Here is a 16,080-nt window from a genome sequence, read left to right on the forward strand (position 1 = left end):
ATGATGCAGCATGATGAGATCAAGTCTTATATTTTTTAAGAGGAAATCTGCCCCAAAAATAATAAACTTCAAGAGAAAAACAAAAATATTCTCTGCAAAACAACACAAAAATGACAAAAATCGGATAAGATATAAGGGAAACATAACATTTTGAAATATCACATTTTTGTCAGAAAACATTAATTGCCAGTCCTTATGAATATTCAAATGAGCAAGTTGACGAAGTCATGCTCTTGCAATTTCTTATTCATTTCTTATACGTAAGTGAAAAAATGTCACATTTTAATCTGATTTTTGTCATTTTTGTATTGTTCTCTTGGAAATATTTTCCTCTTTTTTTTAAAGTTTTTTTTGGGGGGGATTTCCTCTTTGAGTGGGTCAGAGGCATGCATTGGTATTTCCTATTATTACATCAGATGTAAACCAAACTCTGTGCAACTGTAAAAAGAGCAATGCGATTGCTGTCTACAGTAGATCTTAACATATTATCATTATCTTGTTCTTGAGAGCACAGGATATTTGTAAGCATTTTGAGGCGTAACATAAAGTGGAGACACATTCTTCCACAAACACATATTCCCAATCACAGACAAACACCTTTAATAGCTACAAATATGCCTGACTGTACATTTACTTCAAATTGAACGGCACAGTTGAGGAGAGACACTGTATGTGCAGCAAACTTATTAACCCTACACACACTGCCCTGGATCTGGAGGTGTTAGAAGCATCTACCCAGAGAGTTCCGATGCTCTTTCAATCTCCTGCCCACACACATCCACAGTTTGAAAGGTTGTGTCAACTTTGGTTAAAATAAAAGCTGAAGACATGTGTATGTCTTCTTCTGATAAACGCTCTCCTTTTTTCTATCCTGATTTCGCTTTGCTATTTTGCTTGAAGTTGTCATATATTCTCTTGGGCCAAGTATGTCAGATAATTTGAAAAGAAAGAAGAGACAGTGTGTTAGAGATGGAAAAGTGAGATACATAATCCAATATCTAACCAAAAAAAAAGAAGAAAAGAATCATATTCCCTAGATACCAGATAACGGATGAAGTTTTCGTTTGCGAGCCAACTCGGAAATTTGACTCTCGCAAAAATTGAGTGCGGGATGGGAAATCTGGTGTGGATTAGAAATTCATTGCGGACGAAGCTGGCCGTGTTTACTCTACCCAAAGCCCAGCTGGGATCAGTATTTCGTTTGGTCCCCGGTAAATAGAGCTTCTCTCTCCAAACATTGTGCGAGATTTATGGGAGAGGGTTGGTGAGACGAACATGCCCACACTCATCAGGGGTGCATAGAATCGCCCGGCCGGGGGAGTGGAAGTCGCAATTTACGCAGCTGATTTATTGATCGATAAGGGAAGATGTTGCGTTGACCCGCTTTGATGGGGGGGAAATGTCGGAGCTTGGTCTGGGCTGTGCGAGCAATGATGGTGGTGGTGGTGGGGGGGGGGGGGAGATGGGGAGGTAGGGGAAAAGTTGATGAGTGTGTGATTTACGAGGTCAATGTTATGAGGAGTTGATGCCGCATGCAATCACAACTGATTTTCGGGAATGCCACTCGGATTTTTCGTCCTTGTTCATAAATTCAGAACTTGTCACCACAACTCCTCGTCTGGGCATTTCGTTAAAGTAAAGACTCAAAGTGGCAGTGAATGAGCTTTACGACCAACTTAAAAGAGGTTTAGTATTTTTTTGGTCATATTCAGTGCATGTTTCAGCATTCAGTATTGGATGTCTGTTTGCAAACATTGTGTGTCACATGCATTTATGTAATTCAATTCAATTCAATTTAATTCATACATTTATTCAGTAATGAAAATCGTTTTGATATAAAAATGTTTACAAAATGTAGCTGGTACAGTTCTGAGAAAGCCAGAGGCTTGTTAAAATAGAATGTACCCTTGAAAACAAATCATGCACATATTGCAATTTAAACATTAAAATACCAAATGATAAAAGGAGCACAGAGAGAATGAAACATATCAAAAGAAGCACAAAATTGAAATTAACAAAAATTACCAATAACATCAAGGGAACATGGAGAGAATAAAACATACTAAGACAGAGGACAAAACAAAACAAAACAAAACAAACAAAACCACATGAAACATAATCAACACTTGTATAAGTCATGTCCACATTCTTAACTTCCTTCTTCACTTCCACCTAGTACCTTCAGTTGATGAGTTAAGTCATATCTTCATACATAGGCATGTATCTGAAGACTCTTTCTGCAAACACTTAAAGCAAATCAAAACTTTAACTGTCAATTGAATACATTCATATACATATACAATATCATGAATTACTTAGGGTAAGTTAAAAAAAGTGGTTATTGAGTGAAAGGGATACAGTGATCTAGAGTTGTGAATGTTTTATTTCTTTTTTGTTTTGCAATGAATGTGAAACATGTATCTAAGTACATGTTAAGGCTAAGATAATCACATTAGCATGTCCTTTTTCCATGTTTTTTTTTTGTAGTAAAAGGGATATCCTCCCATGTGATCATTAATTGACTTTGAGCAGAGAGGTATTCAGGCAATGATTTAATAAGCATTCATCGAAGAGTGAAAGATCCATTAAACACCCGCTCACAAGAAAGATTTGGTATTAACCTCATAATGACCTTCCATGCTCATGCTGTTCATGACTTATGTATGGATGTTAAAAGTCACTTAACATCCATTGATTTGATGACTGGGAAAAAAAAAATTCCCTCAACTACAAAAGAGAAAGAATAAATTGCATCATGGGTAGTCAATAGAAAGTGGTTAAAGGAGGGCCGAGTCAGAAAGAGAGGGGATTTGAGGTTGGTGGCTGTCGATTGTAACACCATCATCGCCACCACTATTCCTGGTCGTAAATCCATTATGGGAGTGGAGTGCACTTTAGTTCCAGTCATGTCAGAATTCAATGTTCACAGGGATCTCAGTCGTCTTGTTATTCAGGGAGAGCCTCAACAGTTGCCAAGTTGTCGTGAATGTGCTGTCCGTGTTCTAATACTACTCACTATCTTATTGTGTGCTTCTTCTCTTTTGGGAGGGGGGAGTGTCTGACAAACGTCACCTATGTGTTCAGATCCCTGAACTTGTCTTCTTTTGGGCATCAAATGCCAAAGATCACAAACCAGTTGCTCTAATTTGCATCCTCGCCGCATTAGGGTCGACTACATTCAAAACCGAAAATTAAATACACATAAACCAAGTGCTCATGGGCCTATAAGTGGCTGAAGTCACATCTGACACTGCACTGTGTTAATTCAGACAGTGTGATGACAAGGCATGCATCTTTGCTGTAGTCAGAAACAGCCAATCATTCTCAGTCAAAGAAGATGTGTTTCCATGGTGATGACATCAATTTGGGATTGATGCTGTGTATATGGTGGGTAGGAAGGCAGGAGGGCAGGAGAAGAAGCAGTAGAGCATCTACTTGTAGACATTACACAAGGACCGACTATGGTGCCTTGTGTAAAAAAAACGTCTGCAGTTAGCATGCAAATGATGTTGTTGGTGTGTGAAAGAACTTGTGAGACCCCTTGGTTGCTCAGCATTCTGTGGCACTAATGAGAGGGAACTGAATAAATCGGATGGATGCTGTTGTTGTGCCTGCATTGGAGATTCCAAAGTGATGGAGAGAGAGAGAGAGCTGTTTTGGGGAGGGGGAGGGGGGCAGATAAGATGCACTAGATGTCTGTTGTTCACACATGAGAAGCTGTTTAAAGCATCGGGTGCTTTTTAATCCTTCATTTAATTCCTGAATCAATTGAGGGATCTGTAGTGAAGAGAAAACCTCAAGGGTCGCTGCCCAAAAGGGCCCTGCCGGAGGTGCAAGTGAAGGGATGATCGAAAGAAGCACATCCATTAAAGCAGTCCTTGCTTTGTCAAGAAATGCAGGGTTATTCAATTATTTATGTAAATAAAAAGGCCTGTTTGAAATTTTGCAACACTGATGGGAAAAGAGTTCACACATTTTCATTTTATGTCCAGAAGGAAAGAACAAAAAAAGTTCCAGGAAAATCTGTCGACTGAATCTTCCAAGAAGCAGTTCCAATTTGTTGATTATGCAGCAAACACAAACCTAGTGAGGAAATATGTTACTAGATTCCACACCCCTTTCATCATTGATCATCACACACAAATATGTGTACATGGGACCATTATGTGTGACAATTGCCATTATGTGTGACTATTGCCATTATGTGAAACATTGCCTCACCTTGTGTGTGACACATATATGCACCCTGTAATGAACAGGTGCATGCCTCATGGCACAAGCAGCTTGACAAGAAACTGGTCTACCCTACAATTGGCAATGTGATAATCGTCTGTGCGTAGGTGGCTGCTTGCTGGGGTTATTTCTAGTAACCCGCTTCCATGATGTGGATGTTGCATTAATTGCCCATTGAAAGCATGCACTTCTTGGATGTATGCATGTTGGTGCATGAGCATTTAGTGGGTTCATGTCAGATGTTGAAGTTCCTGTAAAGGAGATCGAAGATATATGTTGATGTGCAATTTGATGTTGATGGAAAAACAACTCTTTTATGTGACAGGGAGAGATCGAGATGTGCATATTGTAGAGAAGGAAATTTGTCAGAATCCATGTGTTCAATGAGAGAGAATATAAAATACCAGACACCAAAAATTTATCCCTCCTAGGACCACAATCCTGAAATCTTGTTAACACTTCATAAAGACAAATAATCCACAGAACTAAAAGAGTTAACCTATGGTTAAAATCTGAAAGATCCTACTTATATTTCATACAGACAAATTACCCACAGAACTGAAAGAGTCAATATATGGTCATGGAGGGGGGGGGGGGTGAGGGAAATGGGGAGATGTTTAAGGAAGGAAAGAGAAATCATGCATGCATAAATTGTGGAGTAGGTGGGCCGAAGTATATCTGCACTTTTCCAAACAAACGCAACCCAGAGGGGCCTTTCACGACTCGTTGCTCCTCAATAACATCAGAGTGGGGGGGATGCGGTCCCTTGCATTGGTGTAAGAAAATCAACCACTTTCCAAAGGCGCGAATGGCGTGGGTGGTGAACGTGGTAGGGCGCGGCAAGGGTCTACTGGGTGGAACACATCGCACTTTGTTTGACAGAGATTGCTTAGGGGATGACTTTGTAAACGCCACCTCAGAATCTCATGAGGGTTTCTTTTTTTGGCGGGGGGGGGGGGGGGGGAGGGGATATTCAAAAATTTGCTTCATTACCCACTTCATCCTGCATCTAATGTCAAGGTCTTCAAAAAAGTTTTTCCTGCATCAATTCAGAGCATTTTGGCACTTCATAAAAGAGAACATATGTTCAGATTGGACAAATCTTGTACCACTTATTGTGCATTAGGCAGATCAGGGGGGCATTTCATGAAACGTTTTGTGAGATATTCGTCTGACAAACTGTTAAAAGCTATAGAAATCCTTGCATCAACGTGTAAATGGCTGACAGCAAATTTGTCTGACAAAGTTGTCGGACAAAATGTTTCATGAAATGCCCCCCTGGACACAAAAGTAGATAGTCTATACTGTAGTAGAAAATGCCGTATTAGAACATTGTAGATTTGATTTAATTGTGGATGTCGAACACTCTCTGCAGGTGACAAGAATTAGCATATATATTTTTTTGTGTGTGGCAATATTTTTTTAGAAAACAAGCTTAAAGAATTATCAATAAGAAAAAAAGTCAAGTTTCAGAGACATATACTTTTACCAAATAAAGCTGTATCAGCCCTTTAAAAGGAGGAATGGACGGCTGTCATTAGCGGGATGTTGCAGGGGGGAGGTGCAGTCATCAACGCCTCATCAAATTGGCAACGCAATTAGCGTCTAGCAACCCTCTGTAGCACGACAAGCCCTCTTGGATGTAAATTTTTGATGGCACGGGGAACGGAGACCTGGATGCCAGAGAAGAGGAGGAAACCAAGCTCCTGCCGTTCTTTATCTTGAACACGACAAGGAGAAAAGAGGGGGTGGTGTAAAACCGTAACCAACACGTCTTTGAGCCGTGTCACATTAATTTGTCATCTTCTCCTCCCACGAGGGCGCAGTTCTCGTCCCCATACAGTGAGGACGTGTTACTGCGAAGGTACTATTTGTGTAAGACTCTTATCAAAATCTCATCAGCTTCAAGGGAAAAACTATTTTGAAAATCATTTTGCAGACATTTTAAAGGCCTGTGTCTTTGCGTGTGTATGAAAAACATGTATTTACAGTATATAGACATGAGTTTGTGCATGTGTGTGTGACTTTTGACAGCTTTATATCGAGACAATATCCTGAATGCATAAAAATGCTGTTGAAAATAGATTTACCAAAATTATGTGAGAATTAATCTCCACTGATCAGTTTTCATTGCTTTCACTTAAAGCAAGTGTAAGTAAGCTCCCATAAATCAATGTGAAAAGGACTTACGGTGGATGCAAGATTACTGTATAGATTATGTCTATTTATATATATATACATACATTTTGCAGCATTATTCTTTGTTGAGTTTTGCAAGTCAACTGAAATTCACTAAATGTATAGTTAACCAAAATATTTCCACTGGTAACAGAAATGAAATTTATACCATCCCCAAGGTGTGAAATTGCAAAGTTTTGAAAGAGGGTAATGTCTACTTGCCGTGCTGTCACTTGTTTTCAATTGCAAATTCAACCTTTTGCTGAATTGCCCTACAAATCATGATTCCCTTAAGTATTACACTTGCAAAATATATAATGTATACAGTATGTGGCGACACTGTTTGGGGGACAGCAGGCAAAAGAGGAGTTAGTTTGAAGTGGGTCATCCACCATATGGCAGAGACAAGATCTTTACATGGTAATACAGAGAGTCTTCTGTGTGTGTGTTGTTGTTGCTTTTCTTTCTAGGAGTCCGGATATGGTTTCTGCTGCAAATTAAATGTTCTTGTAGCCGTTGCCGTGGAAACCAATGGATGGCTTCGGGCCTGAACGATGGGGTGGGAGGGCGGAGGGGAAGAGGGGTAGGGGTGAGGAGGAATCTTCACTGGGTGCTAGAAATGGTATAAAAGAGATCGAGAGATGGGACATACTGGCATTAAGTAAAAGAAGGTGGAAAAAAAATGAGATTTGTGAGGAAATATGGAGGAGAAGGGATCTTGCCAAGAAGGAAAAAGAAGAGAGAAGGAGGGGCAAATGTGACTAGGGGTGTGGCATTAAGGGAGAGTGGGGAATGTTGACGCAAGAGAGGAGGGAGAGAGACATTGTAACATGGGAGTGGCTGTGATGCAGTCCAGTGTCATCATATGTCACCAAGCCTCTCTCTCTCTCTCTCTCTCTCTCCATATCTCTTCTTCATCTCTCTCTTTCTCATCCCTCTCTCTATCTCTCTTGGGTCTGTGAAGGATGGCATGAGACAAAAGTAATATGAGCAAGATAATGGAAGCAAGAGTAAATGCGATTATAGGAGGAGAATAAAAAGATGCGGAAGGGGAATAAGATTCGGATTTTGCGCTGCAGGAGCTTTCGTACCGAATCGACACTGATCCCCAATTTTCAATTTTTCTTAGAGTTTTGCAATCCCATAAAAGACCCAATTGCCTCTAGAAATGATATTGGAAATGATATCACTCACGAAATATGACACTGTATGTGATAAATGTGACAACGGCGATAAGAGAAAAATGGGTAGGCTGAAAGCAGAAATCTCTTTTGACATTCTGCAAACAACATCAAGACTGATGAAAAGGAAAATATTGTAGTCTGTAGATGGACATGCATACTTAAGTGTGTTATCTATTATGTGTGTTGATGTATGACTATGTATGCATAATTGTTTGATTGTATATTATGTGACCCAGAACAACAAAATACTGAATCAGTCAGTAAAAGATTTGACATCGTTATCTTGTTTGTAATATGTTCTGCATGCCTGTACAGAGTGTGACAGTTGTGTACAAGTTGTATAGAATGGACATAATGTGAACATGATGCTTTTTGCCGTGCAAATCTTCAGGAAGTTGGCATACTGTACTTCCCTAACCAATACCAATAAACCCCACTGATGAGTGAAATAGTTTATAGTACGGTATACTGCTTGTGTGAAGACAATGTGTTGATTGAACTTTGAATCCTGTTTTTTCCCCTTGAAGAAATTGCTTATTCTATGTGACGCACAATGTGACGTGTTTGTTTACTTGTTGATTCTCTAGCTGTTGACATTGTGTTTTGTCCATTTATTCTTTTCTCTTCAGGAATGTCCGTCAGGCATGGTAAATGAGGACACCTTCAAGGACATCTATTCACAGTTTTTCCCTCAAGGAGGTGGGTACCACATTCTTCTCTTTTTTTGGGGGGGGGGGGGAGGGAAGGGATTGAAATTGGTGTTGTTGGTGTTTTTCTTTAGCAGTCAACTAGGCTCTAATACTATCCACATCTCTGGACCCCATGGAAGAACAGCTATTGCAGCTGAATATGGGCTATCCAGCCATCTTCTCAGATGGAAATGAAATAAACAAACAAACAAAACAAAACAAAACAAAACAAACTGGGACAGTTGAATGAGTAAAAACGTTATCATACACCATTGATTTCTGAATGAGCAGTGATATAGCAGCATATCTGATTATATTTAACAGCTTCAACCTTGAAATTTTGGATTCTATCATAACTTTAATCTCATGTACTTCTTTGATGATATACCCATCTTTTCTGAGTTTCTGTGACAGTAACACTATGTATACACACACATATATACAGTGAAAATATATCACATATACATATGTCCATGACAGAGAATGTTGTTGTGCCTGTTTTCATGCTCCACTTCTAACAAGTTGTATGATATCGGTCGGAGGGCTTCGGGATAGCATTGCACGCGACTGCAGTTATGATGATCGTTAGCAGGGTGTTGTGATCAGAGGGATGGGATTTCATCAAGGGTCGTAGGGAAGATAAATTGGTTTGGTTTCTGCCGCTTTGCCTCCAGTTGCCGTGGAAACGGTCGGAGGCAGTACTGGCGTAACCAATACCCTCCTTCCTCTCTCGCTCTCCCAGTACCCTTAAGGAATTGAACCAAGAGCTCTATTTCCCTTCGGTGTCGGCACAAATCGACGGAGAGCCTAATGAATAGCTATCCTACTGTGACTGCATATATTCTTGTTGCAGCAAATGAAACAGAGGGGCCGACACAACAATGCATGGCATTCAAGTACTTCCTGTTAAAACGACGGCTTTCAGGTTGTCTTTCTTCCTTTGTGCCCCATCACCGACCAAGGCCCGACTTTATGAAATGAACAAACATTGATTTTCCATCTTGTAATAGTTGTCCATTGTCCATTAGACCCTAGACTTTCCAATGATTTATGATTTGTGCAACTTCTAAAAGCCTACCACAAAAAAAACATTGAAAATTAAAGAGCCATTCACAAGATTAAAAAAACAAGTTTGTTGAAAAACAAAACTCCATTGAAGATATGATGCAGTCCAGCATGGAATAGGTCAGGTATCTAAACACAATACGTGAATTCCAGACATTAGTCCCATTCACATACAAGAGTTATCAATATTTGGATGGTGTTGCAAAAATTTATTCTATTTGTCACCCTTCACACATGTCCCAATAGGAATCATTTGGTTGCATGGTTATTCATCTTGATTGTACTAATTCATTTCAACTTTGCACAATTTGTTTTTATTCCATTTCCAACATGAAACCAATTTTAGCGTCAAATACATAAGGATCCAATTCTGGAGCAGTTTTCATTTGTTTTATCAAGCTCTCGACGATGTTGCAAAAGTTGGTGCAGATCAGTGGAGGTTGGGCTCATGAAAAACTTAGCTTCCTCTCCAGAAATCTTTCTGAAAAACTTTGCCACCTCTCCAGAAAACTTCCCCACAGCTCTGACACTCTGTATCTCCTCATCTAAGAACTTAAATCATGTAATCAAAATTTTGGTGTATGAATTTCTTGTCTTACCAATGATTATGCAAATTAACATGACTGTTTTCAGCAAAGAGAGTTGATCCTGATGCTGACAGTGAAAACGCTTTGAATGTCACAAGAATTTATTACTTCACCGAGTCAGCCATTTCAGAGCTTAATAAATCTCCAACATCACTTTCAGAAATTGAAAAAATATCTCTGTGGATCAACTGCTTGGTAATGATATTGGCAGGCGTAGTTAGTCTTGGTTATAGTACATATATTAGAATTTCTAATTTCTTCATTTCTAGAAGCCTGTGAACATTTTAAGTCTTCAGAGTCTTTTTCCATGAACCCTTCACTTTAGGTTTTCGATGTGGCAGATGGCAAGATGCACCTGTGCAGTTTCTAAACCTGCATTTCCTAGAACATGCACTTGAAGAGGTAGTCTCATGTATGACACTTCTGCTCCTCTTTGCTACGACAACGCAGGAGGTTGTCAGAATTTTACTAGTCAACAGGTGTTATGAAAATGCTTTGAGGTATTCAGTCAATGAATTTCAGCTGCATTGAAAATAGGGCACTCACATACATGCACATACACACACATACCAGGGCTGCCAACTCTCACTCATTGGGAGTGAGACTCACTCATTTTGGTCCTTTCTCACTCTAAAACTTTATTTCATTTGCATGCATTTCTATTGATCTCACTCATTTTGACTCCTAAATTATAGCATTGGCCTGCTGTATGGGAGTCTCACTCTCAACTGGTTTCCAGTGTTGGCATCCCTGACATACACACACATAAAGATATGCACACACACATATACAATCACAGAATTATGCAAAAATTTAGGTAAAATTATGAGGATGGTAAGAAAGAAAGAAGTAAGGAGCAGCATGCAAAGGAAAAGTAATGCTGCATCAATGTGTTTGCGGGTTTCCATACTGAAAGAAGGGCCCCTGGAACTGTTGCATTCTCTATAATGTGGTTTGCCTGGATATATGTGGATAGCCCTATCTGCATACAGAGTGGGAGTTATTACACACCCCTTGGAAACCCTTTTCAAACCACTGCACATATGCGTCATCAAGGATTCTGTTATCAGCAGTGCGATTATCTATCCTGGCTGCAAACAGCCAGCATGCCATTAGTCTTTAAAAGCTGAGGTGGGAAAGGGTTCCTGCTTGAAGAAATGTCATCTGCTTCTATCTAAATTTGTCCTTCCCCCTTTTGTTTCATTCTGTTTCTTTGTCTGGTATTACTTTGAATTGATATCTGTTGCATCGCATTTGTGCATGTCCGTGTTGGGGCTTGTGTTTGTGAAGCAGCAGTTTTGGACCTAGATGTTAAAACAAAAGCGTCATAACAAAATGTTTACTGAATGGGGTCATACTGGAATGAAAGCATTGTGCATTTACCTTCACAATGACAGCACAAACCAAAAATTTTCAATGAAACTAATTTCAAAGCACTGTCCCTAAACTCTGGCTAAAGTGAGGAATATATGCAAGTTGTGGCAAGCAGAGTGATATTTATAATCGAAATGAAGTTTTGTCATAAAGTTTTGCCTTATTAATTGGTCAAGTACAACGGGACTTATCTAAACTTGGAGATTGAAAAGGACCATAAGGATAAATGTGAAAGAGAATGGAAAAGATTTCACCCATATTTTTTTTTACTTCATTTCATCAAATGATATCAAATCAGACACCTTTTGCAGATCGAATGTGATAATCGCTTCAACGCAACCTTTATCTATATATTTCGAAATGTCATTAGTCAGTGAAAGAAGTGCAGTTTGAGTAGAATGGCCTGGACAAAATCCTTGCTGATGGTTATTCAGGAGGTTATTTTCAGCGAGATAAGCATATACCTGATTAAAAACTACTTTCTCCATAACTATAGAAAGGGTAGGTAGTGAGAAGAGAGATTTGTCTGTAATTAGATGGATTGGAAGTATCTCCACCTTTACAATGTATATTGGGGTGACATGGGCTCATTTCCATATGATGGTATGAAATATGTGATTCTGTGTATAGGGATATAATTTGTTTTTAATTCATTTCCTTGTAGATTTTCAAATTTCAGTGGATCCTGATCAGGGCCCAGTAGGGTACAGTGGGCTGTGTGTTCATGCAGGTGCATTTAAAATCTTTCAAGAGTTATTGGTTAGTGATTTCTTTGCATCAAAGGGTACGTTCGAGCACTCTAAAGCGTACCATACCGAACTGTGCCAGTTTTGGAGCGTTCGAGCGCTCTGTGGAGAAAGCGTACCTCACAAATTATTTTTAGAAAAGGTCATGCTTATTTATAGCAAGAATGTCATCCACCTGGCGCTTGAACTACTTACACCTGTCCCGAACAAAGAGAATGATGTCTTTGCATTGTGACATATGTGCATGATACGTGCATTCTTTACAGCGAACTTTTGGTATGCGTTTGGTACGCTTTTGGAGCACATAGGGAAGTGGTCCACTTTTGGCTCGTTACAGTACGGTACGGTACACTTTAGGAGCATTCGAACGCTCCTTTGGCGTGGGTACGGTACAGTACGGTACAGTTGGCTTTAGGAGAGCGCTCGAACGCACCCAGAGAAGATTTGGTGATGCTGGTCTCCTGTTTATTATGGTACCATATTATTTTTTGTTTTCGTTGATCTTTTTATTAATTCCATTTCCTTTGAAAATATAAGTTTAAAAAAAAAATACATATCATATACATAACATTTGTTATATCATAACATATTACATACATAACATATTAGAGTTCATCAATGCAGAATAAGCAGGTTGTTTTTTTTTTTTGTCTTTCTTTGCCCACCTTCCTGTCAAAGGTTATAAATTGTATTAATCTGCAGAATCATTAGCACAATGCAAGGTTAATGACATCAATCCCAAGTGTGAAACCTTGCTCTATCCCCAAGTGCTGTCATTAGGCATGTCGTTGGGCGGCCAAATAAATTATCTGCCGAAAACACAAAACAAAACAGAACAAAAGTAAAGGCAATTAAACAGCCATGGCTCGAACGTAAATCATGGCCTTAAGCTGTTTCAACAAAGCTTGTAGGAAAAAGATTGAAAGCATAAGGCTGAAGCATCAAAACAAACAAAAATATATGCAAAGAAGAAAGTAGAAAGGGAGCAAGCTCAGTCACATGGGATTACATTGTGTATGACAACACAATAACTCTAGAAGTTTTGCACTGGATTAAGAAGAGAAACAGCGGTGGTGTCTGCTACCATGCATTTAGGTGCATGTCCAAAAGGTTTTCCTTTACCTGATGAGGACAGGCTGATTTTGCTACCACACGTACTTCCCTTAGACGCTTCCCCAAGTATACTCGGGCCTTTTCTTCAACAGGTTAAAGGACAAGTTCTTCTCCTTCATATACGTGTGGATTGAGTGAATGTACAATATTAGTAGACAACATATCAGTGAACGTTTGGGGAAAATCTGACAATCCAATCAAAAGTTACGAATTTTTAAAGTATCTGCACAGTCACTGCTGGATGATAAGACTACTATGGTGTATGATGTCACATGCGTACAACGATATAAGGAAGATATAAAGAGAATTTCACAAAGTTTTCCTTTTTGAAAAGAGTTTACATTTCCTCGACTTGTCACAGATGTATGTTAAGGGTAATATGATTCCCCTTGCCTTCTGAAAGAGGGAAGTCAAGTGACCTTTTATTCAGGGAGAAAAGTGAAAATATGTTGAATTTAATTTATATTTTCTTTATATCGTTGTACACATGTGACATCACAAGCTGTAGTAGTCTTCTCATTCAGCAGTGACTGCACAGAAACTTCAAAAATTCATAACTTTCGAACAAATTGTCCGATTTTCATCAAAGTTTCGTTGATGTGTTATACCAATATTGCTGCATTCACTCAATCCACATGTCTATGAAGGTGAACTTGTCCTTTAAAGAGATTTGCAAGTGAAGACTAATTGAGGAATTCAAGAAGAGTATCTGTAGTAGAAGAGTGAGGGGAGGGATGCAGATGCAGTTGCAGAGAGGCAAAATAGTGTGGTCTCCTTGGAAACCGCTTGCAGATTGATGACGCGGCTGTGTCATTGCCCATCATCTGCGTGGCGTGGCGCTCGTAGGATTCCCACATCCTGTGCAGCAGGTGATCCGTCAAGTGTGCTGGCACTTCCTGTTTTGAGTTTAAAGATGACAACTTTAAAGGAATGATCGGGAAATCTTGTGTGACGGATGGTGGGGGGGGGGGCGAATGGGGTCGAATGGAGAAGCTGAGGAGGATTTGGAGGGGGGTTATGACTCTGGAGCCAGAGAGAGATCTGTTATTTATGTTTCTGAGCTCTTTCACACCATGAGTTTCAGGTTGGATCACATACTTGTCACGAAAAAATTATTATTAACAAAAAAGCATTACGGTTACAATATATCAGATTTAAATCAATATCATATATCATTCTAAATCAGATCAAATCATATCCAAACAAAAATCAAGTCAAAATATGAGGCTCAGCTTTCATGCCCCAAAAATTGATATGGGGCAAAATTGCTCAGATTTAACAAATGAGTCTTTCAAATTCTTCCTCCTCACATTGGCTGTTAGATGCCATAGAGAAAGAGAGAGAGAAATATATCACATGCTATTAGGTCTATATCTCTCTCTATCTATCTGTATGTATACAATCCATATTTATGAAAAGGAGAGTGTTTACTTGTGAGACAAGAATAGTAGCCAAGTTCTCATTCTATGTGTCGTTAGCTGACAATCACTCTGTCCCATCAGTATCGAAAGACAGCGACAGATTTTCCGTTGTTTAATTTGCCAACCAGAAGCCTAATTTACAGCAAGATATCCCATTTCCACTTTGTTTCTGCCCATGCCGTGAGTTTTTTTCTCTCTCTCTCTTCCACATGGTGTTAATCGTGGATTGTACAGACTGTCCTTTTTTCATTTGTAATTTGTCCTGGGGCAAGACACTGTTTATGTTTGCCAATGCTTGCAAGATTACATCTTTAAACCAAAAATGGCGTCCGTCAACCAGAGCAATATGAGAAACTTTCGTAGACAAAACTCAAAATGCCAGGACTTCCCGTCTTTCCCGGCAAGTGGTCTGATGTGGGGTAATCGTGCAGATCACACATTTGCATTCTCCCCTTCAAAGAATCCTCCAATAAAGATCAGCTTTTCTTTTAAGAGTGAGAGATATATATTTAGAGAGAGAGAGAGTAGTCAAAGCCGCCTTCATCGTTTGGAGCGCAGGTGTCTGGTCGTCTGCGAGTCTGGTGTAACCAAGGTGTCTCCTTGAAGTCTGCTTTTATCTGACCTTGGATGAATGGAATTCAACCAATCCAGTTGCTTACAGTGGTCACTGTCAGACAGACTTTTGCATAAGTCATTACTGCTGTTTTGTCTGGATTTTTTTTGTCCTTCTTGGTTTGTGTTTTGGTTTGCTTTAGTTTTATGTGATATTGTAGAATGTACCATTGTATGTAGCCAATTCGGAGCCTTGGTGGTAGAATGCGAGAGAGATATTTCAACTTTACAGTTTCATGGTTAACCCGTCGAAGACTACGGCAAAGCAAGACATTATTGCCGCACGAAGTTTTTACAAATTGCAACTGGCATGCTATGCATAAAGTATAGACAAGAACTTCAGTGTGAAATTCAAATTCAAGTCTTGGCTCTTGCAAAGTTTGCACAATTTGCATGCACACCAAAATTTCTGGTTCTGCAGTAGTCACGAGTATACTCAGGCAAGTGTCTATTGGAAACTTGTGTTACAAAAAAAAGTCTGCTCATTTTCAATGGGTTAATAGTAGCCCTTATAAGAAAATAAATATTCACATGTCACTTCAAGTGTCTACAGACAACTGTGCCCAACAGAACACTCCACAAAGACCAAACAGATATCCTGAATCCTTGCTACAAAGTGCCTAGAAATCTGACATTGCTGTAGTTTGAACCTTACTCTTACATGTGATATCCATATACCACACTCATCTTTTTCACATGAAGATCAATAAGATAGTTTTAGAGAGTTCAAAAACAGGAATAAGCACATTCTCTTTTTAACGATGTGTCACACAAATGTCAAGATTTAACAAGGCATTCATGGCTTCAAGTTAGGTATATGCAAAATCATATAAAGTCTTAGCTTTAAAACGTATTGGTGAGATGTCCAAATAATCTAT

General features: G+C 39.3%; 1 protein-coding gene across 1 annotated transcript in view; it reads left to right on the forward strand.

The window, feature by feature from the left end:
* Positions 1 to 16,080, forward strand: part of LOC139734081 (Kv channel-interacting protein 4-like) — a 78,249-nt gene that overhangs the window by 37,089 nt on the left and 25,080 nt on the right. Inside the window, exon 3 of the mRNA XM_071644895.1 lies at positions 8,225 to 8,294. Coding sequence (XP_071500996.1) covers positions 8,225 to 8,294 — 70 coding nt within the window. The remainder of the gene's footprint in view (positions 1 to 8,224; positions 8,295 to 16,080) is intronic.

This window comes from Diadema antillarum, unplaced genomic scaffold (genome assembly GCF_040938485.1).
Source record: "Diadema antillarum isolate AM-2024a unplaced genomic scaffold, OU_Dant_1.0 seq00000508_RagTag, whole genome shotgun sequence".
Classification (NCBI taxonomy): Eukaryota; Metazoa; Echinodermata; class Echinoidea; order Diadematoida; family Diadematidae; genus Diadema; species Diadema antillarum.